Genomic DNA, 27,660 nt, shown 5'->3' on the forward strand with positions numbered 1-27,660 from the left:
AAGTTTGAAATTGTATTGTATATAATAAAATATTTCCCTCTTTCTTTCCTTTTTTAGCTTCCAGATTCATCAAGTTTCCAAAATCAACATGAAGCAGCATTCCTACTTGATTTTTCCAAATATCTAGTACTTCAAGGGTATAGTCCGTCTGAAATAACAATATTAACTCCATATTCAGGTCAGATGTTTTTAATCAGAAAGGTAATAATAAAAATAGTTCTCTTAAATTATTTTTCTTTCTATTTACAAGTGTTCTAAAACTATTTTTCAGAGATATGCATATACAGGGTGATTTTTTAGAGGGTTTACAACTTCAATCAGTTATAATTCTTTATTGGAACCACATACAGACTTGGCTTATATGTCATTATACTGCAAAACACTTCAAGTTTTTTTTTTTTTGTGACAAATCCATTATGGCTCAATGTGTGCACCTGCGGTCATCCTGGATACAGCCCAACGAAAGTCAATTTCCTACCAAACAGTAGCCAGCATTTCGGGGGTAACGTCCGCGATGGCTATTGTGATGCGATGTTTCAGTTCATTAACATTATCAGGTAGGGGAGGAGTGTACACCTTATTTTTCATAAACTCCCACAGAAAGAAGTCAAGTGGTGTGTAATCTGAAGACCGTGGCGGCCAGACAATTGGTCCACCATAACCTATCCACTTTTCTGGGAAACACTGATCAAGAAATTTCCTTACTTTTATCAGGTAGTGCGGCGGGACGTCATCTTGTTGCTATAATAAGCGGCGATCCTGGTCATCTTCATCTAACTGTGGAACAAGAAAGTTCTGGAGCATATCAAGATAGGCGATGCCGGTGATGGTGCTCTCAGCAAAGAAGAATGATCCATACACCTTTGCTTTGGAAACAGCGCAAAACACTTTCACTTTGGGGCTGACACGAATCAGCTCCACGTACGCATGTGGATTTTCCGTGCCCCAAATACTACAATTGTGTGTGTTGACTCGGCCAGAAAGATGAAAAGTTGATTCGTCACTGAATACCACACTGTTCAAGAATGACTCATCACCATTAATGCGATTCAACATGGTAACACAAAATTCATGTTGGGTATGTTTATCCACTTCACTCAATGCTTGACCCAAGGACAGTCTGTATGACTTCATGGGCAAACGTCTACGCAAGACACGCCAAACAGTGGTCTGAGGGATAACAGTTTCTTGTGATGCACGTCGTGTAGATTTTCGAGGACTATGGACAAAACTCTCCCTAACTGCTTCCACCACATCGTCACTCACGGGTGAGAGCCCTGGAGCCTTTGTATGTCGCACGGATCAACCAGTTTCAACAAATTCTGGTGCCACTTGTACACTGTTGGTCTGCTGGGTGGTTCCTTGCCGTATTGCGTGCGAAACTTACACTGTATACTTGTTGCTGACTTCGTTTCTCCAAACAAAAATACACACTTAGCTCTTTCCGCAATAATAAAAGTATCCATTTTGAACGACCGAGCGGTGATACCGCTTGTAGTCTACTCCGCAACTACTCAGCACTTGAGTCAAACTTGAAGTGTTTTGCAGTATAATGACATATAAACCAAGTTTGTATGTGATTCCAATAAAGAATTATATCTGATTGAAGTTGTAAACCTTATAAAGAATCAACATTTATATTAAGCAGATCATGCATAAAACTTGAAACATTGTGCTCACATATCTCTCTGATGTCTTGTATTGTACATTTTACTGCATGATTGTGCTCGCATATCTCTCTAATGTATTGTATTGCACATTTTACTGCATGATTGTTCTCACATATCTCTCTAATGTACCGTATTGTATTGCAAATTTTACTGCATTGTATAAACTTGAAACATTATGCTTACACATCTCTAATGTATTGTATTGTAAATTTTACTGCATTGTATAAACTTGAAACATTATGCTTACACATCTCTCTAATGTATTGTATTGTACATTTACTGCATGATTGTGCTCACATATCTCTCTAATGTATTGTATTGTACATTTAACTACATGATTGTGTTCACATATCTCTCTAATGCATTGTGTTTCGGTACTTTTTATCTTGAGTTGTTTTGTTTTTGTGAATTAAGTTTAGTTAATTTCTGAGACATAAATAAATATCTAGATGATTTAAGTAACGAATGGATAATTACCAAATACTGAAATGGATTGTATCTGTTGGTAGAAATAAAAGAAAAAGTAAGATGCATCTTTTCTATTTTCTTTATGGTAACATACAAGAAATTTTTAGGAGATATTTACATTTTAATTTTAAACTAAAAACCTGCACGGAGGGAGACCTTCTGGCATATGAACTCCTTGTAAATTTGTTCTCTTTTCTATAACCAAAACTAAGGTAGTACAGCCTTATCCATCTTCGCTCTTGAATAGAGAATTACTATAATTATGAATACTTAACAACAATCCAATATGAACAAGTCTCTATCTCTCTCCCTTTTGTTTATCTTGCACCCAGTTTATATATCGTTTTGCCTTTCACCTGTTGTACTTGTATTTGTTTTTGTTTTTTGACTTACTCTAATCTTAGAAGTCTTAGAAAGTGAAAATTTCTTATTTTTCAGGAAGTATTACTTAATCCTATTTTTACAATAATATATTAAATTATCTCTCTCTTTTTAAATACACATTTAATAGTCCAAATCGTATCACAATTGTGTTGTACATTTTACTGCATGTTATAAACTTGAAACATTGTGCTCATATATCTCTCTAATGTATTGTATTGTATATTTTACTGCATGATATTTTAATACGTTTACTTGTAATAAAGATAGTGTTCACTGTCGTTATAAATAGGACTAATAATTTGTTTTTATCTTTAAAAAATTAGGAGCTTGCAGATGTAACAAATTTTAGCCAATTACTCGATTATGTTCTCGTAGTTGCAATTTGTCTTACGTTAGAAATAATAACGTCTTACGCCAGTTGACGCGCTGTTGAAAGAAAAATTGTTAAAATAGATAAATGACAAACTAAAAGGATTGTATTAAAGAAGTGTGTAATTTATATAACACTTGCACGTATGCCCAACTTTGAGAATTTCTTAATGGTTCTACTTAAGATTCTACTATTCTACTAGGGTGATTCTACTATTTTTTTGTCTTACTTCCTATCCTACATCCGCTAATGTTTCTTCTTAGTTGTACTAGATAAATGCTTTGGAGATGTTTTAGGTAAGGGTGACGTTACTTTCCTTTAATCATCCCGTCAGGACAATTATCAGGAATCTACGTAAATTTAACTCACATTGTAGATTTCTTAAATGCTAAGCAGCAATTGATAGATATAATTAATGACTAAATGGATGAAGTAGATGTTATTGTAAAAATTATTATATTTTTGGTACATTATGAATATTTTATAGACATGTTATGATCTATAGAGTGAAACGTATTTAACAAATTCGTTAACGACTCGTTATTCACAGATTTTCTCTTAATGCAAGTAAAATTACACAAAGTAAGTTTTCACATTGTAATATTAATATTATATGTTAGAAACAGTTAACGTGCAGTACAAATATTCAGTACAAATACGGTTTTGATAGCTTTCCTCGTTAAATAATGGCTTTAGCTGTATTTCAAAAGCCCAATAGAATTAATTATATTTATCTGAAAAATATTATTTCAGAGTCCAGAGTTCAGAGTTCAGAGCTCAGTTTATACTTTTCCTTTATATAAAATTCAAAATACTTTAAAACTCGCCGCTGGTCTAGTGATTATCGCGCTTACCTCTGACGCACGGGGTTCTGGGTTCGATTTCCGGCGAGAGAGCATTGAACGCATTAACTTAAGTTTTGATTCCACTTAACACTGTAGGTCTACGTTTCATATAACCTCGATGCTGAGATGTTAAACTTCACCGATCAACAGCTATAACAAAATTTGCATTTATATTGCTTCAAAAATGTTAAAATAATGCGCTTCCGTTTTAATATGTGAATATCGATTTTTGTTTTGTTAACTTATAAATTAAACATAAACTAATCCTTCGAAGCAAAATTCTGAAATGTCAACAGCACGTTTCAGATCTTCGAAAAAAAAAAAGGGGGAATGAAACTAGTTTAATCCCTGATTATGCTGATCTCTGTTATGAGTTATATATATATATATATATATATATATATATATATATATATATATATATGTAAAACTTTTGCTACAAGAATTTTCAACTGTTACTATATTTAATATGAAATTCGAAACGCAACTTTTAAACATTAACTGACTAATTTATTTCTACATTTAATACCATTTAATACAGATGCGGAAGTCTTTTCCAATGCTTGAACAACTTCACATAACTGTCGTTGATAGTTACCAAGGCGAAGAGAACGATATCATCCTTCTGTCTCTTGTGAGGAACAATGATGAAGGTAGAATCGGATTCCTGAAGTCAGAAAACAGAACTTGCGTTGCCCTTTCAAGAGCAAAGAAAGGATTATACATAATGGGTAACATGAATATGCTTATGAATAGAAGCCACATTTGGAACGAAATAAACAAAACTTTAACAGCCCAAGACGCAATTGGTACAGAGTTGAGCTTAAGATGTTCATTACATCCTTCCATTTTGATTACTGTAGCAACAGCTGAAGATATCGTAACAAAAGCTATTGAAGGTGGATGTTCCAACACATGTAATGCTTTATTGCCATGCGGTCACACATGTAAATCCCAATGCCATTTAGAAGACCGGAATCATAGGAATTACACGTGCCGAGCTGAATGTAAGAAAACTGTTTGCGAATTTAAACACCAGTGTACTAAAATGTGTTATGAAGACTGTGGAAACTGTATGATTACTATGGACAAAGAACTTTCCTGTGGACATATACGGACAATACACTGTTTTGAATACTCAGAAACAAATAAATGTCTGGAAGAAGTAGAAATGCTGATGCCACACTGTAAGCATATAGTTTTCCTCCCTTGTGGTACAAACCCAGAAAAGGTGCCATGCCCAATGCTGTGTGAGTATTTTATATCATGCGGACATGGCTGTCGAAAGGGTTGTCATATTTTGGACGATCCAGAGCATTTGGATTATGAGTGCATGGAACCCTGTTCAAAATACTTTGCTGAATGTAGCCAAGAACATATGTGTGATAAACGTTGTTACGAAACGTGTGAGAGATGTCCTTTCAAAGTAGAGAAGTCGAGATCTTGTGGACATGTATACGAAGTAGAATGCCCTGTTGATCCTGAGAATATTATTTGCACTGAACCATGTTTGCAGCTCTTAGAGTGTGGACATCCATGCAAATTGACTTGTGATCTACCATGCGGCAATTGTGACGAAATCATAACGAAAACAATCGAGAGCTGTGGGCATCCTGTAAATATAAGGTGTTCGCAAACACCAAGTAGAAGACACTGCAAAGCAAGATGTGAAAGACGTCTCCCTTGTGGCCATGGATGTTTGGGAATATGTAGTGAACCTTGTAATGCCAGTTTATGCAAGGAATTGGTTCCGAATCCTAATGGCTCTGCGTGTGGACATGGAGTTGAAATATTCTGCTACAAAGCTCAAACTGGAGGTAAGTTGAATTCTGTATCTTTGCGACACATAGGTTGAACGGTTATCTCGGCCGAGTTCGTTAGTGGATCAATCCGTTAACATCTTAACGGGTAACGGTGACTATAAGGAGGCTATCTATATGCATACATGGAAATATTTCGCGTGATCCTCTCTAATGTCTTTACCAGAGGTCATTGTTTATATATATATATATATATATATATATATATATATATATATATATATAAACCTGGCTCTTTAGTGGCATATCATAACGGAAAAATAGAACATTATATAACAGGAGGTAATATTAAAGTCTGCATTTCAAGAGAACACTCATTTGTCAATCAATGAAGTTACCGTGAAATAGGGATGCTCTGTGCTCGTTTGTTTGGATCTTAAAATTCTTTTTCAACAGCGAGACTATATGAGATCTTTTTTGTCCCGAAGGTAAGAACACTTACAACTTATTCACAGGGAATCAAAAACAGAGGTGCTTAGGTGTTTAGGAATGTGTCAATTTTCACGATAATGATTTCTAATAAATCCACAATACCGGGCAAACAGGACCAAAATTGAGTTGTGGTAAACTACACGCCTCTCTAGAAAAGGTATATTAGCTGTAGTTACCGTATACCTTTAACATATTAATTTTATTTATTGAAGAATTAGATATGAAATCGACCAACTAGGTCTATTTACTTCGATAGGTTGTTATGGAAACAACTTTAAAAAATGTAACTTACGTGACCTCGTGTAGCGTATTCGCTAACGCTCTTGCCTTTGGTGCAAGTGATCCCGGGTTCGATTTCCGGTGAGGGCACTCGGTCGAAAGAGTGTAAAAACCTTTTTCAGGCCAACCACCCTGAATAAGGTTTTCCTTGGTTTCCCTCATTCACACCAGGCAAATACCGGGGTGGTACCTAACTTTATAGGTTCCAGGCCACTTCCTTCCTTTCCCAATCCTTTCTTCCTTCTCTTTCCTGGATCATGTGCTCGCCGAGGGAAGTCATCCCTCAAACATGACGGGCTAAATGGCCATAGATGCCGAAAGCCCAGAAATCTAAATCCGAAATCTGAAAATGTCACTTATGTGAATATAACGTGGGACCCCCATTAGCGTGTACAACGAGTCTGATTCGTTGTGGAATTGAGACGAGATGCGTTCCGAAAGTAAGTTTCATTACTTTTTTTTTTTTTTTTCGGGGACAAGGTCGGCACTGTAGGAAAAGTGATTCAATCTTTCCTATCCCACACAACGAAAATATTCTGGAGTGTCCCTTGCTGTTTTGGGTCTTGCCTTGTCGCCCAAGAACAAAACCCTTCGACTCAGGAGCCCTGATAAGTTGCGTGGAATGGCGGGCTTCAATTTCCTTAGTGTATGGCAACAACGTGCCGCATTGACGGTCCTTGCAATGAGGAAATCAAGCAATATAACACACTTCTCATCTCACAAGACTATCAACATAATCTTCTTCCCGATTGTGAACTTTGAATTTTTTCTTGACGAGTGAGCTGGGATGTTTCCATGTTGTTGACGCAGCCTTGATCTCTAGTAAAACTTTGCAACCAGGTCTCATTTGCAGTGATGGTCGTGAATAGGAAGTCATTGATCGAATACCGCGTGCTATCATTCGCGAAGTCTTATACTCAGGCGTGAAGTCTCTCCACATCCTTTTTGCCGATATCTTACGATATTCCAACAAGTTATGAATCACATAGTGAGTTTGAGCACGTGCAACACTCAATATGGATGCAACATCAAACACTGTTACACGTCTGCTGGCTAACACAATTTCTTGTATTCTGTCGATATTTGATGCAGTCGTGGGGGTGGAGGGACGCCAAGGAAAGTTTTCATCTTAACATTTTACCTTCCTTAACTAACCATTGCACACCAGCGCGCAACAATTTGACGGGGCATGACGTCGAGCCGATCAGTACGTGAATCAGTAATGCCACGTGTCCATCATAGTGCACGACACCACGCACTTCCATTTGTGACCATGTTTTCAGCACACGTCTTTCTCCATTATACCAGCTTTGTCTATTGCATTCTATAACTAAATAAATTAATCGCTGAGCAAAACAGATCAATTTTATTGTAAACTAATAAGTCAATAGAAACTAATACTAAACTAATAAAACTTTCTGTAACACCTTTTTGCACTCGACTGACTTTGCGTATGCGCCATTGCTCCTCTTCTCTCGCTTCTCCCGTAGTGACTTCAGCAAAGATTGTCTTTTATGGCAATTGTTTTTTGACTTCGTAATACAGTTTCCTTGTGAAAACAATGACGGAACTTTTTTTCCAGGAATGTCCCTTTGAGTGGAATGGTCTCCGAACAAATTTTGTATCATTCCCCATTTAATACATCGCTCAACTCCTTCAGCGAGATTAAAGGAGGATATCTGCTGATTCTGAGCTCTGCAGCTGACCACAGGTGTTCGATAATGATTGAAGTCTTTGGATTGGTGAGTCAAAACAGGTGTTGTAGCTCATCCAGACAGTCATGAACCCAGGTTTCAACAGCTCCAGGACCGTGGATTGTTATCTTGAACAAATTGAGTTATTGCCAGGTGGACCACAGGACGTGTGTGATCACCTAAAAGGTTAATATAAATCATCGGCAACAATGTGTTCTGTGAGGGTATTCACAAAATACACAGAATACTACATAACACAGAGTCGCCTTAATGTTTTACGGAAGAGAAGAGGAGGGTTAGGAGCATAATTTTCTTCGGGCGTCCGTCATAGGCAATATAAACACGGACTGTTGGAAATCTGAAAAAGAATTCATCACACCATATTACAAGTTTTCAGCTATCGGCGGTCCATTTTGCATGTTCTTGGCACAATTGTCTTTCTACTAAAGAGTTGTTAACGATGATCAGCGGTTTGTAAATTCCAATACGTCAGCAGATGTTTAGATTATTCATATCACGTTAGATTTGTGATTGTCGCAATAGGCTGTTCCAGACGCTGATCGAGATCCACAGTTATCTGCATTCTGTTTACAGCCCTTGGTGACAATCCTCTTTAAAGTTTCGACTACTTTACATTATTACCATTTTTTATTTTATTTATTTATTTATTTTTTGCCATGAGTTCTGTATTCTATTATTACTGTAGTTATTGTTCCTGGGAGTACACTAAACATACTAGCCAGCTTAGGCAGTTGTACAAACTAATCTCGCACCCACAATTTTGTTCTCTATGAAACTCAGACATTTTGCGTCAGCATCGTTTGCCCGCTTCGACACATGTCTCGTCCTACCACACTTGACGTATTATATGTGAGTCCTGTTGGGATTCTACGTTAATCAGTAGTTCCAAATCTCATATAGCCTCGCTGCTGAATGGAACGTTAAACACAAAATCAACTCATATATATGTGAGTCCCTAACTCACTACTATAAGAATGTTTAGGAGCTACGCACATATTAAAAACGACAGGTGATTTCATTACTTTCATAACCATCTACATGTCATATTGGTTAATTTTAATTTTTCTTTTCACCTAAATCTTTGAAGTTTTCGAAATATTTAAAACTATAACTGATTGTGCACTAAAACTTTGTACTTCACAAGTAGCAGTATGAGACATTGTTTTACTTCTGACTGTTACCTTGAGAATTAAACATGTAAGTTACCCTTTACTTTCTGTTACAGTTATTACTTTTTTGTACCAGCACATGACTTTTTGTTTACTTTCATCGTATGCATCAGGGGTTACTTTGCACAAAATATGAAAAAGAGTTTTACAGTCCTCTATCGGTAAAACCATGAACTGTAAAGAGAAAGTTTCAACTGCTGCCGTAAGATAGAACATCTTATTGTATTTTGGCTATAATTTTGGGAGTTAATACCAGTTCTAATCCGGAGGATTTGTTGTTGTAGAGGTATGGAAAGCAATCATTGTAAAGGCCGCCAAAATTTGAACGATATCACGTACAAGAATTTCCATCAAAGTTAAGTCAGTTTCGTAGAATGCTACTGTGTATAATGAAACTTTGATGCAATAGTTGAAAAGTTAAAAAAAAAAAAAAAAAAAAAAAAGGAAGAAAACGGTTTCATCCTGTAATCGGGATTGCTTTGTACCGATCCAAATATACCTCTTAGACAGGAAGTTATTACTACTGGAACCTCCTGCATCCTAAATTTGGGTAAATTTCTTATTTAGGTAGATGCTGGAATAAATTTCTTGTTGGAAAAGAAATCATGAACAGTGGCGGATTCAGAAAAATAGATTGAGTGGGTTTCGCTCACAAAGGCTTCGTTTTTTTAAAAAAAGAAATCACTAGACGTTTGGAGGGGCTTGAAGCTTATACGCATAGGAATGACTAACATTAGATATTTTAAAAACGAGATCATGCAATTTGGGTGGGCTTCAGCCTGAAAGTCCCAGACCCCGTAAATCTTCCACTGATTACAGTTGGGATGATATTCTTGGACATAAGGAATAACCAAGGCAAATCAGTTCACGGGGATTTTTTTCTGTTTCTGAGTTGGCATTTTTGTGGGACATATGCTAAACTATTAGAATGTGGTTCCTGTGCCGGTACCAGAAAATACATATATATTTACAAATATTGGTAATTCATATCAAGTATCGATACCGGTACCCTCATTGTAATATCAATATTTGTAGACTGCATGTAGTTTTGTGTACAAAGTAAAATGTATAAACACTGAAGGGAAAACATTGCACACAAACGGCATGTTCGTATGTTGAACATACTTTTTTTTTTGTATGTTGTGCAAAGTAACCCTACCTATGGGGTTACTTTACACCAAAGTTTATATTTCAATAACTATGGTCATACTGAATGTTTACTAATGAACTTGCACTAATGTTTTCCTTATATATCTAGCTATTATATGTTTAAAATACAGTGTTCTAAATCATTACGTTTGTAAATTACATGCGATTTTCTTTAAAATTTCTTAAATCATGAGCAAAGTAACCCTGTCTCATGGTATATAATGTAGAACTATTTTCTTCTACACTAATTTTTTATATTTATTTAAAGGTTTAGACCCTACATCTGATGACCTTCTTTCACGTTGCCAAGTACCTTGTGGAACAATATTGAAGTGTGGACATGTATGCATAGGAACTTGTGGCGACTGCCTCCAGGGTCGAATTCACCAACCTTGCCAAGAGGATTGTGGGAGAATCTTGATCTGTGGTCATAGGTTAGCTTTCATGGTGATGATAGTCTTATACAAGTTATATGCCTGTCGTTGTTAGGAGTAGGAGTATATGTGTCACCATTAGTTGTGTATGTGTCACTGTTAGAAGTATATATGTCACCATTAGGTGTGTGTGTGTGTGTCACTGTTAGAAGTATGTATGTCACGATTAGGTGTGTGTGTGTCACAATTAGGTGTGTGTGAGTCACTGTTAGGAGTATGTGTTTAACCATTAGATGTGTGTGTGTGTCACTGTTAGAAGTATGTGTGTAACCATTAGGTGTGTGTGTGTCACTGTTAGAAGTATGGGTCCCTGTTAGAAATATGTGTGTCACTGTTAGGAGTGTGTGTCAACATTAGGAATATACGAGGGAGGACCCAAAATAAATCGGACTTTCGTTCTAAAAAAAGTAATTTATTACATTTTTTTACAAAATTCTTTCAGTCTCCTTCAAAGCACTCTCCATTAAATGCGATTCATTTCCCCCATCTTCTTTACCACTGTTTGAAGCACCTCTGGAACTCTGGAACTTTTATATTGTCCAATGCACTCTGCGAAGTTCTTTTTACAGCCTCTACACCATCAAAACATTTTCCTTTTAGATTTTGTTTAATTCTCGGAAAATGTCATCATCTTGGTCAAAAAGTCTGGATCAATTTCAATCTGATTTTTCAAGTCCTGGCTCAAATTCAGACGAATGATTTGATCCTGTGTGAGCAGGCGAGAAACAAACATAGCGGCAACATGTCTCATTTGCAAAACCTCACGTTGGCACGAGCTCCAACTCACTCCTGCCTGTTTTGAAATATCATCGATCATGAAACGACGATCCTCGCTGATTTTGGGGCAGATTTGTACGATGTTTTCGTCGTTTGGAAATGATGAAGAGCACCAAGAACGAGCATGATCTTCAACACTCATCTCACCACACTTAAAACGCCCAAACCATTCAAAAAATTGTGTGCTGTTCATAGTATCCTTCTTGAAAGCCTGTTGAAGCATTTGGTAAGTTTTCGTTTCCGATTTTCCAAGTAGGAAGCAAACACATTCCTTGTTCCTTTGAATCTGCCATAACGATTTCGCAGGTGGCAAATGAGAACAGCTAAGAAAAACAATAATACGATCAAACGTTAACCTCCTACGCAGACGCCGCTTGGCCAACTGATCTGGAAAGGTCTCTATTAGACCCACCTAGCAGGGGAACTCTCTACTATGCCTAGGAAGGGCAGCACTCTTTCAATTCGGTTACTTTTGGGTCCCCCTTTGTATGAGTCACTCTTAGAAGTATATCGGTCACTGTCAGGAGTATATGTCACTATTAAGTGAAATTAAAGAAAAACAGACGAACTCAGCTACTTAACAGTTTATATATTTCATATATAGTACATAAGTAAATAAGTAAGTAACCTATTCTAACAGAATAAAAGGAATCACATTGGCAATGAACAACATACATTTAAGAAGCCGTAAAAATAGTTTTGCTTAATTTTCTCGAAAACTACGCTTCAGAATGTATTCTCAAGAATGTCATTCTGTTGAGCTTGATGCGATCTATCGATTAATATTATAGTACGTACCTTATCTTCATATTTTATAGCTAAACAAAAATTAAAGTTTAAAACTTAAATAATTTCGGGCTATATGTAATTAACCATACAGTAATATACTGTCGTTGTGCTGCTGCCATACGACAAAAAGCTTAACTACTGTACACTATCATATAAGTTTCACGTTAATAGGTGGTGTAGTTAATATACAGCATTATTATTATTATTATTATTATTATTTTACGTTTACTAAAATTTCACTCTCGCTTTTCTCGTAAACTACACATGAGAGTTTACTCTCACGTATACCTTTTTGTTGAGCTGTTTGAGATCTATTGTTCGGTAGACATCTCATCTTTGGATATTTCTTTTTCAGTTAAACGCTAATTATATTGTAAATAGTATTTCTTAAAGCAATAACTATTGTACAGTCAGAAATTTTAATAAGTGGAGGTTGGATATATAAGAAATGATAGCTTTTTCCAGTAGCAGAATAGTTTCACTGTATGTCTAAAAGTTGGACAACCAACATGACAGCAAATACATGCCCGAAAACATAACATGCCAGGATATTCCTCCACTTGGAAGAAAAAGTATTACTATCTGAGAGCATCACTTAGAGAAACAACCACGAGATAAATCTGCAGAAATTCCAGTCATGTTAAGTTCAAAGAGATAGGAATTAATGTAAAGGAAACGAAAAGAATAATACGCATCATGCAGAGACCGAAAAGTATGGAAAGCTAAACAAAATGAGAAAAGAAGGAAAGAGGAAAAGGAAAAAGCAAAAGACATGGGAATAAATTAAATTTTAACACTTAAGGATAAACAGTCTCCGTCTTTCCCCCTGTATTGTCTTGTTTTTTCTCCCTTCATAGGATAAATCTCTTTCAGTATCAAACTCGAACATCATTTATAGTGCTTGAAAAAAATGTAATTCAGTCTAGGCTGAGACTCGAACACAGACTCTTTAGAACATAGTCACACACGATACCTACTTATCTACACAGGCTCTATCAAGCGTGTTTATAAATCAACCATTACACGCGCTGTTATCAAACATGTTAAAATCAGCCATAGTTGGTGAGTTACCCCAGTTACACTTAAAGTTTGAATTTTATTTACGGCCTTTAGCCATCTACGGCAACAGGCCCCATGTTTTCATTAAAAGCATTTGTTCTGTAGATTAAAATCAAGAATAAATTAATCTATTATGAATTAATCTCTTGGGTGCACCAACACACACACACACAAACATACACACACATACATACATCGTATATATACAATCGGATTGATTAAGGATTAAATAAGTTATTTCGTAAATTTACGAAACAGGTCTTGAAGGAGGTCGTCGCAACAGTAATGACATCTCGTAGCGTTGTTACGTAACACACGCAATATACATAAAGCGTCAAAACCGTACGTTACAAGTTGTGGCATGGATAAGTCGATAAGGTGTCTGTCTGCCTCTTGACTGGGCATCGCGGGTTCGAGTCTTGAGTACACCAATTACATTTTCTTTCAAAATACATTTCTATATTTTTATATATGTTATTAATAATTGGTTTTCTTGCATTTTTTGTAAATTATCTTAAATTAGTGGAGGTTAAGCAAAGTAAGGAAAGTTAAAACCCATATATATGATTGCTTTATCCGTATGTGCAGTCCATAGATGGAGCGGGTCAGTGGGTCACGGGTCACTGCGACCCACTACCCACCGGGACCCACTCTGATCCACCGATCCACTCTGATTTAACAACGCATTACGACACACTGACCCATTCTGCTCAGTGGATTGTAGATAGCTTCTGAACACTAGTGAATTTGTCTACGTTTTACTTTCAAGGCATCTTTTTTCTTCTTTTTTCTCATTTGTTTCTATTGAAAAAAGAACTTCAGGCAATTTTAGATATTGATATTTGCAATTGTAATAATAGCAGTAGGACTTATTAGTTAGCTTTGAGACGCAGCCTGTGAATTTTTAGAGGAGCTAACTACTGGAAAAAAATGTTTGAATCATGTGTAATATATGAATTATTATATAAAAAAATTAATGTAACTATGTGTGCGTGATCATCACATCCAAATTTCAAAGATAAATGAAATGATTTTTGGTATATAGTTAGGCCCCAATCCCAACTGGGAAGTTATCATACGCGTATCGGTTTCATTATATTACATATTCTAAGGGAGTCCGAATTTTTGCGAAAAATTTGTTATCTCACAAGCCGTTCAACTTGGAGAGCTGAAATTCAGTATATTAATTCTTTATTTTAAAAAACAGAACATGTTCTAGCATTTTTTTAAAAATTCTCTTTTATTGAGGGGGGCATTTTCTATATAGTGCCGGACACGTTAGTTAGTTAGTTTGTTAGTTTGTTTGTTTGTTTGTTTGATCAGGTAATAGCGACAGCTTTGAAACAAATGCAGAGTATGAGAACTAAGTCTGTAGTTTGGTGTGGGGAAGAAACAAACTTGTGAATCAAAGATTTAAGAACAACTCGATCAGACAGACAACCGCGATATCACTTTGACATATTCACCACGTATTTGGAACTTGCCTCCTCTCCCCTTCAAAGCTGATATTTGAAGACGATGGAAGATGAGCTCACATTTTAAACCAATATATTTATATACCTAGTTTCACCTTCCTGTTACAGCACACATGTTAATGAATGTAATATTTTAAAAATCCGACTGGAGCCAAATGCTACATACACTATTGTAAAAAAAAAAAAAAAAAACAAATCATCGCAAGCAGATCATCCGTTTTAATGTGAACACAAGACATACAAGCTAGATGTCATCATTCTTAAATGAACAAAAGTTATAGAAATTGACCCTCTTCCTCACTTCATACCGAAATTTATCAAACTGCTTGGATACGTGCTTACTCTTTTTAATAAGGGTTTTATATACCGTAAGACGGGGTTACTTTGCACAAAATATTAAAAGAGTTCCACAGTCCTCTGTCCGCAAAACCATGAACAGAAAAGAGGAAGTTTCAACTGGCACCGTAAGATAGAACATATATATATGTCTATAATGTTGGCGGTTAACATCAGTTCTACAGTTAACATCATTACCGAGAGGGTTCATTGTAGAGGTATGGAAAGAAGTCACTGTAAAGGCCGCCAAAATTTGAAAGATATCACGTACGAGATTTTCCGTCAAAGTTAAGTCAGTTTCGTAGAATACTACTGTGTATAATGGAGCTTCGATGCAATAGTTAAAATTGAAATGTGAAACGTTTTAAAGTCATAAAAAAGTAAACCTGGGAGAAGGCAGTTTCAGTGTCTACTCGGGGTTACTTTGCACCGATCCAAAATACCGAAATTATTACTACTGGAACCTTCTGCATTCTAAATTTAGGTAAACTTCCTATTTAGGATGATGCTGGAATGAATTTCTTGTTGAAAAATAAATTATAAACAGTGGCGTGTCCAGAAAAGTAGTTTGAGAGAGGCTTCACTCACAAATACTTCAATCGTGACGGGACATATAGCCTCGTTGCTGACGTCCACATTAACCCCCTACTCACTCACTCACAAATACTTCGTTATTTTTTAGAAATGACTAGACTTTCTTTGGAGGGGGGGGGGCTTCAGCTTATACTCATAGGAATGACTAACATTAGATTTTTTAAAAAAGAAATCATACAATTTGGGTGGTTTTCAGCCTGAAAGTCCCAAATCCCGTAAATCTCCCACTAATTACGGTTGGGATGATATTCTCGGACATAAGGAACAACCAAGGCAAATCAGTTCACGGAGATTTTATTATGTTCGTGAGTTGGCATTTTTGTGGGACATATGCTAAACTATTAAAATGCGGTTCCTGTGCCGGTAGCAGAAAATACATAATTTTCTTTACAAATATCGATAATTCAAACTAAGTACTAACACCAATAGCATCATTCTAATATCAATATTTGTAGACTGCATGCAGTTTTGTGTAGAAAGTAAAATTTATAAATACTAAAGAAAAACATTGCACAAAAACGTTATGTTCGTATGTCGAACATATTTTTTTATATGTTGTGCAAAGTAACCCCAGCTATGGAGTTACTTTGAACCAAAGTTTATATTTCAATAACTATGGTTATATTGAATGTTTACTAATGAACTTGCACTAATGTTTTTCTTATATATCTAGCTATTATATGTTTAAAATACAGTGTTCTAAATCATTACGTTTGTAAGTTACATGCGATTTTTTTAAATGGCTTAAATCTTGTGCAAAGTACGGTACTAAGTTTCATCTCACTAACACAAAGTACTCTATTTGTTATGTATTTTTAACCCTCTCTCCTCTATTAGGATACGCACTTTAATAAATATGACGTGACAACGTCCCAGATTGAGGTAGGTGTTAACTATGTTAAAAACTTCACACCGAACGGTTCGACCATTTACTTTACTTTAAACAATGTCTTTTTCATTTGTGTAATACAGAGGTACCCTCATGCGAAAAAAATGCGCGTATACTGTAACCCGCAATTATTCCATTTCCCTTACGTTTATGGGTAAAATTCAGTTATTAGTAAGTGCAGATAATAGAAAGCAATCCATCCAAGAAGATATTTCCAAAAAATAATAATAAAATAAAAATATAAGCAAAAAACAAAATTAATGCTCGGTTTTGTGTATACTGGCAATAATGCTTTCGAGAGAATTTTGCAGTAGCAGAGCACGACTGTAGAGGAAATTTCACGATTAATAGTATCGTAGTATCCAGAGGTTGAATCAAGGAACTAGAATGTGGAGTAAAATATTGCATTTATTGGTTTAAACCTAGGGTTAAATTGTCTGCCAAATATAAATTAGCTTCTGTAACCAAGATGTTGTACGGAAATATAGAAACAAAGAGGAAAATTGTTTTCTTAAATTTGGAAGTGACATGCTCTATAGCAATGAACAATTATTTGTTAAGAAAAAGACAAGCAACAAACCGTAGTCTCTGTGGTCAAGTTGATAGTGGCGAACTGGTAATTCTTATACTGTTTTCACACCAGGTCGAATCCCATCCCATACCATTCATTTTCCTTTTCTTTTTCTTTTTTTACAAAACATCATAGAAAGTGTATAATTTTTATGTTAATAGGAACCGAAACAATATAATAAGGAAATAACTTTTTGTTTCCTCTAACGACATATTTATTCAGAATTTGTGTACTATTAGTAATAGCGATTCTTTTCAGTTTATGGTAGAGACCTGCACGGGCCGATTATTTCGGCCCGACCCCAATCCAGCCCGAATGTACCTAGGCCCGGCCCAGCCCAGGCCCGAAAAGTTTTGGAGACTTTCGGGCCGAGCTCAGCCCGGTCCGATAAGATTTTTAAAATTCTTGGCCCAAGCCCAACTCGTTCGTCATGTAAACATTCAGAAGGAGTAGCTTTCCCCGATGATTTTACCATTAACGCCTCGGGCAATTTTATTCATATTTCGTAAAGAACTGTTTTATTAATAAACTAACATACAGCATAAATCGTTTATCCCGATAACATACAGAAGGAGACGTTTTCTCAAGGTTTAAATTTTTCTACAATTTTCTCAGTAATAACAAATTTGTTGTAATTTCTGTAAAAATATTTTCTGTAGTATTGTTCCGAAAAGAAAAATCGAAAAGAGAGAGTTTACCGTACTTTGACAGTGAATTTTTTCCTGACGATTTGCTTAAAAATTATTCCATATACTTGGTCCAGATTATAAATAATTTACAATATGGCATAAATCGTTTATCCTCAAAATTACAGATAGAATAGTTTACCTTTGGGGATAAGTTTTTCCGGATGACCTTCCCAAACACAACTCAGGACATGTTTGTTATTCATACTTCATAAATAAATGTTACATAAATAACCTACTATATGGTATAATTCCCTTATCCTGAAAATCTAGAAGTGGTATATTACGTTCGACAGTAAGTTTTTCTCAAGAACGACTCGGGCGATTGTGTTCGTATTTCATAACTAAATGTTTTATGAAAACACTAACAATATAGCATAGCTCGTTTGTCCTGGCCTCTAGATAAAGCTATCCTATGAAGAAGTGATTGAGATACCAAAAAATATAATCGCTGGGAGACATGTTAAAAGAATACAGAGGGTGGGAGAGAGTTTAATACTGCAAATCATGAATAGTCTGCACCTTCGTTTGAGGGCGAGTATTGAAGTCCGTAGGCCTACATAGGTTAACATTGAAATGAACATTACAACACAATACCTGTTTAATATTGATAGGGGCTTGCTGACAGGTTTGCAAGGTATTTCACGGGGTTTGATATTGTAAAGAAAACGATCCTTGCGAACTCCTGAGCCTTCCCCACTGTCCACTGTAAGTTAAATTCGTGCTTAATTAAACCTATATTTGTTTAAACTTAAAACTGTTGACCGTTATCACCTGTGCATCACGGACAGCAATCCGCCAGTAATTCTTTGTTTCCCCGGGCGGGAGCTCATTTGCTTCGGATTCCACGTTAATCGGTAGGTCAACGTCTCATATAGCTTCGTTGCTGAACGAGATGTTAAACTCAATGTCTTTGTTCATAAATTTCTTTGTGTGTGGTTTTGCATATACGTGGCGTGGACATTAAATCTTGATTTCTACGCTATATGTATCTAATTACATACACACCTATAGAACGAACACAACAAACTTGGAATATCTATATTGTTCGTGTATGGAAAATGATCATGCGGAGCTGAGTGGGAGAGCCGTGTGTATGGAATACCATACACATGGCAATCAACGTGTTAAGAAATGTATAATAATAAGAAATAATAATAATAATAATAATAATAATAATAATAATAATAATAAAACAAAACGAAACGATCACTTACATAATTTATAAACATAAGTTAAATTTATTAAAGCATATAACTGCAATGGAATTAAGTTGTTTCTCTCTCTCCCTGAACGCAACCACCCTTATTGTGCCAAGGCGTAGAAGAGAACTTGTGGCACTCACGACTTGGGGGCGGTGTATGGTCAGAACATCGGATCCCTTTGTTGTTAGTCCTAACTTTCTAGACGAATGCAGTTATTCCCGGTAGAATATACAAGCAAATAGACTTGTCTGTTACTATTAAAGTGAATAATTACACTTATTCCCTCAATATGATACTTGTGGTTGCTTAACTGTATACAGACAGCTGATCCATGGAAAAATAGTTGATAATAATAATAATAATAAATAACAGAAACTCGACAAATATTCTTGAAAATAATAGGAACAAGTTTGCGTCACACTGTTCACTTTGCTGGACACACCAGTGTGCCGCGTTATACAGATTGTGGCACACTGGAATATAAGGTAAAGTTCATAAATGTTCAGTTCATAAGTAAACCGGTTCATAAATGAAAAGTAAGAAAAAGTTTAATACAAGTTAATAAAAGTTTAAGAAATACAGAACTGTTGCATTATTATTATTATTATTATTATCGATAATTTTGAAACATTAGAATTACGTACTTACGAGGATTCGTGTTTTGCCCTTTCCGAAAAGAAAACCTGGATACGTGCCTGCACTGAATGATAGACGTATGAGTCATGGTATAGACGCGCGTGCTAGGCGATAGAGTCCAGAGCATCAAAAATAGACTAAGACCACAACTTGCAGTTCTTCTTGTCGATTGATCCTACCTTTTACCTGCAATGATATGTCGGATAATACGGTATGTGGAATAAACGAAGGTCATTAACACGATTTCAAATGTGTTTTTTTACGGGGAGAAATGTGATGATTTGTATCCGACTGCCACTTCATCTACATCGCCATATAATATACAACAGGTTCACTTCAGAAATCAAATTCATTTACCGTAATATGAGTCTCATCTCCCTTCCTTCAGAATAAGCCTCAAATCTGCCCGCCTCCCAATGTTGAAGACAATTCTCCTTCTTGATCCTCCACAGTGTTGTTTTTTAACTTTAAAATATTTTGAACATCTCTTTAAAAAATACGGGAACGGTCTTACTCGTCCCCTGCCCCCCCAATGTTGAAGACAGAATTGCGCCGTAGGTTTGAGGCTCCTCTACCCTGAACTTTTTTTTACATTCTGAAACATTGAAATTTGTTTTACCAGCACGAATACACGAATATAAATTGCTCATAGATTCGTCGAAAACGAAGACATTAATGTCAAGTAATGTTAACCTGACAAGTAAAGTTCGATGTGACTGCACTGGCCCTAGAGGGGACTGACTGTAAGGAGGAGCGAGTAAGGCGGAACGTTTAGAGAGTGGCAAACAACTGAAAATAGAAGCTCCTACGAAGTAAAATCCCAAACTGAATTGAAATAGGCCTTCCTGAACGTGTTCAAGATTTCAATACCGACTCACTATGACGTTTTTTTTTAAAAAAATAGTATTCCGTATAACCTACCTTACTCTCTAAAACCTCGAGTAAGTCAGATAGGCATGTCTACTGCGATACTGGAGTTAGTAATAGCACACGACAATTATAATAGTAAAGACGGTCTTAAAACAGGTTTAAAATGGCGGCGTGATTTTCCTAAATTTCACTATCGTTCCCAAGTCCTAACACACTTATATTAGATATGATAATAGCCCTATAAGAATGTTTTTGACAGGGAAAGTGTAGAACAAAATGGAACTTGGCATATTTCAATTACGACCGTATTTAGTATTATGATTCGACGCTAGTAATAGCGATGCTATGATTGGCTCCAGAGACAATAACCAAAGCGTGATGAAAGAAAATGTTTCGGCCGTCGTGTCGCCAGGTCGTGTAGTTGCTTAAAAAAATTAAAGTAGAGAAAGGGTACTGAAAGGGATAGGGAAATGTGCTTCTTAATTGACCATTGAAAAATTAATTAAATCATGGTGTAAGTCGTGAGAGTAATTTTGTGTTAGTGTTCAGCAACATTTTTTATCTCTATACTGTTTCAAGTGATTTTCTCTGATGAGTAGGTAAGACGCTCGACTTGTAACTGGGTAATCCATATTCAAATCTCCCTGCAGCTAACTTTTTCTCCCACTACCGAAATCAACACCGTGTGTTGTGTTGATTTAACACAAAAAGTGGTAGTCACGCTGGGTCACCCCATTGTGTTGAACATGGGCGGAGTTAGGAATTGTCTCTTGAAGGGACAGAAATTTTGGTCGGTCTCGACCTGTGAAATACTTCCTAGACGAGTGTGGAGTTAATATGAATAACTCTTTTTTGTAAAATTTGGGGGGCAATGCCCTCCATGCCCCCATAGCTCCGCCCATGGTGTTGAATCAACACAGCTATTTTTTTACTGTGCAGGACATGCGTTGTAAAAAGTAAGGTTAAGGACACATACAAAGTCATCCAGGGCAGGGGTTCGAAATCACAAATACGTGAAGAAATTTCATTTGAAAATTAAATGTGTTGTAAGGCACTTTTACTATTGACAATAAAATGGAATGGAACCAAAAGTTAAATTTCAATTATAAATGCCGGACTCAAAATACTGTAGGAAATTAAGTAGTGTATACTAGAAACAGCCGAAAAATTAAACATGAAGAAATAATTTAATAAAAACAAGATAACAAGGCTATCACACTTAACTCTATTTAAAAAAAGAAAAAACGCAGAGCAAACGTAACGGTTTCAATGTTTTAACATCTTAATGTGTCATCCGAGTAACATCGAAAACGTTACGTTTGCTTGTGTGTTTTAAATTCAAAAACTGTTTGAAATTTCGAAACAAGAGACGAGACGAGACATTTCACTAGAGGTCTCTTCTCGCCTCATGTCCCGTCTCGAAAACGAGACGAGACAAGTAGTCTGTATCGTTTCGCGTCTCGTCCCAAAGAGTTCTGTCTCGTCTCCTTTACGAGACGAGACGAGACGAGACACGAGAAATAACTAATTTGAACCACTTCTGGCTTGAATATGGAGTTAACGGATGAGATGGAACCTATTCTTTGGATGCAGAATCAATGGCCGAAAATCACTTCTCGATATCACTTACTGTCTTTGCTCTGGTATCTGTCACACACACACAAACGGATGAAACCACCTTATAAGACTTCCGAATTTTATGCACGGCATAGTTTGGAAGTTTAAAACCTGTATAGTTCCATGAATATTATTAACACTAACATATCAATGATACTCTTGTGTATAATTCAAAAAGTTAGCCGTGAAATTTATGCCAGATTGAAAGCAGTTGTGGGAAGGCCTCTTGCTACATACAATTTGCGGGTGTTCAGGTAAAACCAATATAATTTTCCTATTTTACATCGGGTTAATAATGCATAGGTCATTTCTACTGTATATCAACTTCACGGACAAAAGCGACTTGTGACTTAATAAAAATCCATTTGTTGGTTCTTCAAGATCAGTACATCAACAAAATAGCTAATACTAGGAGTACACGCGACCCATTACTTCGATAGAAGAGGCAAACACACGTGTTTACGTATAAAAGACTAATGCCTCAGGCACTTAGTAGAAGGCTTAACAGGGTGGAAGCAACATAGCAACGTTCTTTGGCAAAGAACGCTGTGCTATGTTTAAAAAAATGCTCTGAGTTGTTTCATCTGTTGTATGAAATACGAGTTTGTTTGTGTGTCTGTCTGTGTGCGGCCTGGGAATCAGACGAGTTGACCGAAAGTTACTAAATTTTGGTCACGGATATCTTTATCCAGGCTCCAGAGCCGGACGAAGGTTTTTTTTAAAATTCGAACTAGTTTCTCACAGAGATGTTCACCCTCGCGTTCCTCACCCTCAAGTTCCCTCGCATCCTCACCCTCAAGTTCCCTCGCCCACAGTGACGCGAGGGCGAGGACAAGTTTTGGCCGCGAGGGCGAGGACTAGCTTCGATGGCGAGGGTGAGAGTGCGCGAGGGCGAGGAAATGCTTCGACGAAGAGGGTGAGTGTGCGCGAGGGCGAGGACAAGTTTCGGCAGCGAGGGCGAGGGTGCGCGAGGGCGAGGAAATGCTTCGACGAAGAGGGTGAGTGTGCGCGAGGGCGAGGACAAGTTTCGGCAGCGAGGGCGAGGGTGAGGGTGCGCGAGGAAGGAAAAGCTTCGACGAAGAGGGCGAGGGTGCGCGAGGGCGAGGACAAGTTTCGGCAGCGAGGGTGAGGATGCGCGAGGGCGAGGACAAGCTTCGACAAAGAGGGCGAGGGTGAAAGAGGGTGAGGGCCAAGTGTTACTGCGGGAACGAGGGTGCACTATGGCTAGAGACAACTTCCTTCAGGAGAACGAGGGCACGCGAGGGAGGGGGACAAGCTTCCTTAAAAGCAACTGTTTTGGAGTTTGCTGTTTGACCTCTTTTGGAGAGAGGCAAAATTTAAAATATCATCTGCCATGTCCCCTAGATGAAAAGTTAGTGTCATAGCAAGGTTATACATTAATCGTATTTTTCCTTTCAATTAATTGCAATAGACAATATCTCGTGTGTACGTACATAATTATTAAAAATAATAATGCAAATAAGAATAATATTTGATTTTTCCCATGAAAGTTTCCGGGTAGAAATAGCGCTACATTAAGAAGTAAGCGTGCCTCATTGTTGCCCTCCCTGTGTTGGAGACGTTTTAGATAAGAAGTGTCTACTACACTGTCATGTTTAAAGAGTGTTGGTAGACAGACAGACAGCCACTCACGTCATTCAGCAGTAAATGACAAGAGCGCTGATATCTGAACAAACACAATCAATGAGAGAACCATCAGAATGCAGTAGATCAGATGGAGAAAGACTTGATGGAATGACTTTGGTTCATAGATGGCCATTTTGCTCTGGACTCTCTCGGACTCGGGCTCATTTTTTTCAACTGAGCACTCGCTCATTTATTCCTTTCGGAATCGTGCTCGGGCTCACTTCCCTCAGTTGGACTCGCGCTGACTTATTTCATTGGCGCTCGGGGTAGCGCTTAATTATTGAACCCGAGAACGGTTGAGCGCGAATGCCGAGCTAGCGAGCGTTGGACTCGTGAGTTTGGATGCCCATGAAATGGGCTGATTAATAGCATATATCCTTCTCCAATGTCCACCACTGATGAAATTGTTACAATTAATCGGAATTTTTAACTTTTCATAGTTTTGTGACAGCCCAAACTATTATCTGAATCGATATTTTTTAAAATAAAGTTAGTCACTATTGTATCAATTTTCATTGTTTCTGCTTTTATAATCTACGTGGGTAGAGCTATCATCTAGTTACAAAATAAATAATATGTTTTTTCTTGTCCTTAAATAGAAATATCTGACACGTTAATACTGAAATTTTGTTAAAAGAGCTGCTTTAACAAAATAAATTTAATAAGTTCCACAAGACATAAGTTGTTTATGCAGCCGAAATTTGCAACTGTTGACTGATTGCCGTTTAGCGCCCTCTTTCGTCGGCGAGGCTATATGAGAAGTGAGCCTATAGGTTTAACGCGGAATTCGATCCACTGTCGTTCAATGTTCTCCCACTCGGAATTGTCCCCAGGATCCCATGCACCAAAGGTTCGCGTGCAAGCCAGTGAGATACGGTTTGTATGTTGTGTTGTTCAATGATTTTTATTAGGAATAAAATACGTTTCAGGATGATATACTGATTGTAAATATTATAGTGCAAGTATTGAACGATTGTGTGGTAAAAGGAGAAATATAAATTTGGACAAATTAAAAAAAGGCCTGGAAAAAACTGTAGGATATACGAAACATATAAAACTTAGGAAAAGCCACTTCAGCAAAACGAGCAGGATTTTGTTGGGGATAAACAGTTTGATCATATTATTATTAATTTCGCACAAATGTGCCACACATCATAGCATGGGCGGCGATTAGGGGGGAAAAGGGGACAGTTACCCCCCACTCTTTTGAAATGACTCATTAATGTCGCTATATAGTTTCATTTGGAAATATAAAGTATTTGTATGTATTAAGGTTCATAGAATGAAAATGAGTGTTCTGAAGTATTTTATTTGTTTGCTGACGGAGTTTCAAAATTAAGCTCTTTAGATCTTTCCCTTTGAATTTGTTCGAATTCCTCAGTTACGCTACATACATCAAGGATGGCCAACATGTTGACTGTCAAATTCTGACAGATAGTCCGCGGCAGTCACTCTACCGCCAATCATCAAACCTTGATTTCACCCTCATCCTCATGAGAGCCGCCCTTGTGTGGCTGAATACTTATGCTTGCATCGTAGTTCAAGGAACATTTTGAAGTAAAGGCATTGGATACTGTTGATAAATGATGTAAACGTCACTATCGACCGAGATCTCCATTGTAACAGTTGTTCCATTTTAGGTGTTCCTCAGTAAGTTATACGATGATATGTTTAGTTTCCTTTCTTTAAGACGTATGTTAAGCAAGGGCGGATCCAGGACGAACTTCTGGTGGGGGTAGTGGGTTGTAATACTGCTACTTTTAAGAGCTCCAAACTCTGGGATGCGTTTTATTTGTATATATAAAATAAAGAAATTTCCTCTTCTGGGGGGGAGCGATCGCCCCCCTGGATCCGCCACTGACGATAAGGAAATAATTCAACAAATAGGTTGAATAATTAATGCTCTCATCCTCACGAACGAGGCCTTCTCGAGGCCTCCTCACCCTCAATTACCCTCGCCCTCAATGATATCAGGGCGAGGGTGCGCGAGGGCGAGGAAAAGTTTTGAGCACGAAGGCGAGGGCGAGCGAGGATAATGGACAACTCCTATCGCGAGAGCGAGGGTGCACGAGAGCGAGGACAAGCTTCGATGGCGAGGGTGAGGGTGCGCGAGGGCGAGGAAAAGCTTCGACGAAAAGGGCGAGGGTGAGGAGAAGCTTCGACAGCGAGGGTGAGGGTGCGCGAGGGCGAGGACAAGTTTCGGCAGCGAGGGCGAGGGTGCGCGAGGGCGAGGAAAAGCTTCGACGAAAAGGGCGAGGGTGTGCGAGGGCGAGGAGAAGCTTCGACAGCGAGGGTGAGGGTGCGCGAGGGCGAGGACAAGCTTCGATGGCGAGGGTGAGGGTGCGCGAGGGCGAGGAAAAGCTTCGACGAAGAGGGCGAGGGTGCGCGAGGGCGAGGAATGGCTTCGGCGATGGCGAGGGCGAGGACAAGCTTCGATGGCGAGGGTGAGGGTGCGCGAGAGCGAGGAAAAGCTTCGACGAAGAGGGCGAGGACAAGTTTCGGCAGCGAGGGCGAGGGTGCGCGAGGACAAGGACAAGCTTCGATGGCGAGGGTGAGGGTGCACGAGGGCGAGGACAAGCTTCGATGGCGAGGGTGAGGGTGCGCGAGGGCGAGGACAAGTTTTGGCCGCGAGGGCGAGGGTGCGCGAAGGCAAGGACAAGTTTCGACAGCGAGGGTGAGGGCGCGCGAGGGCGATGGACAATTCCATTCGCGAGGGCGAGGGTGAACGAGGGCGAGGGCCAACTGCTACTGCGAGGGCGAGGTGAGTGAGGTCGAAGTAAAATGAACATCTATGGTTTCTCAGGGGAAGGGGGCGTTTAACAGGACATGTAAAAATATTAGAAAATGACCGATATTTGTGTTGAATTTATAGTTATCGCGGTCACTTAGATCAATGGTGACACTTCCATTAGCGATGACTTTGAAAATAGGCTACCATTGTATGCGGGTCAGTGTCACCCGGGAGGTGGGGTACCGAAATGTATAAAAATATTCCAAAAAGGCGAATATTAGTGTCAAATCCTTAGTTTTCACGGTCGCTGAGATGAATAGTGATTCTTCCAGAGGCGTTGACTTCCAAATACAGCCCATTCGCCTGCGGGCGAGAGGCGTTCTTTTAAATTTCGAACCAGGGGGTCTCAGGGGCGTTTACCGGATATGTAAAAGTAGAAGTACCGGTATATGCAAAAGTAGAAAATGACCGATATCTACTAATAATATACTAGTAATATACAGGGTGGCACAAAAATAAGTATACAGTACCGTACTGATCAGCTCATTGCATTTTATTTAATTTCTTATTTTTATCCATCAGGTAGACTTAGTTTCTTTAGTATTTGTTCTAAATATGGTTTTACTTACATCTTAAGCTCAGAAGAGCCGAAGAAATAAACTCATAAACTAGAATGTTATAGTTGATCAATGCAGAGGTGTATGCCTACTTTTGGACTACGTGAACAGATAGGAGTGTATTTTGAAAGAAAGAAACGAAAGTGTAAACATACATAACCGTATTTCACTTTATATAATCTATCCTAAACCACTGTCATTAATCTAAGATAATGTAGGAAAAAATGCAAGAAAGTAATTAATAATAATAAATATGAGCATATAAAAATATATTTTGAAAGAAAAAAGGTTCCCTGGCAGAACTTGTTTACTCCAGATGTCGAAGCGTTAATCAGAGTTGGAGTGGGTCAGTGGGTGAAGTAGGTCTAGTTTTCTGAGTGGGTCGTGGGTCAACAGCATGTGACCCACTGCGACCCACCGCCCACC

The 27,660-nt window shown here is 37.8% G+C and overlaps 1 protein-coding gene across 1 annotated transcript in view; it reads left to right on the forward strand.

Annotated features, from left to right (window-relative positions):
• The window catches only part of LOC145670164 (NFX1-type zinc finger-containing protein 1-like), a 71,934-nt gene that overhangs the window by 17,768 nt on the left and 26,506 nt on the right, over positions 1 to 27,660 (forward strand). Inside the window, exons 4-6 of the mRNA XM_081738543.1 lie at positions 58 to 201; positions 4,279 to 5,554; positions 10,570 to 10,735. Coding sequence (XP_081594669.1) covers positions 58 to 201; positions 4,279 to 5,554; positions 10,570 to 10,735 — 1,586 coding nt within the window. The remainder of the gene's footprint in view (positions 1 to 57; positions 202 to 4,278; positions 5,555 to 10,569; positions 10,736 to 27,660) is intronic.

The sequence above is a fragment of the Thermobia domestica genome, chromosome 1, assembly GCF_964235325.1.
Source record: "Thermobia domestica chromosome 1, izTheDome1.hap1.1, whole genome shotgun sequence".
Taxonomy (NCBI): Eukaryota; Metazoa; Arthropoda; class Insecta; order Zygentoma; family Lepismatidae; genus Thermobia; species Thermobia domestica.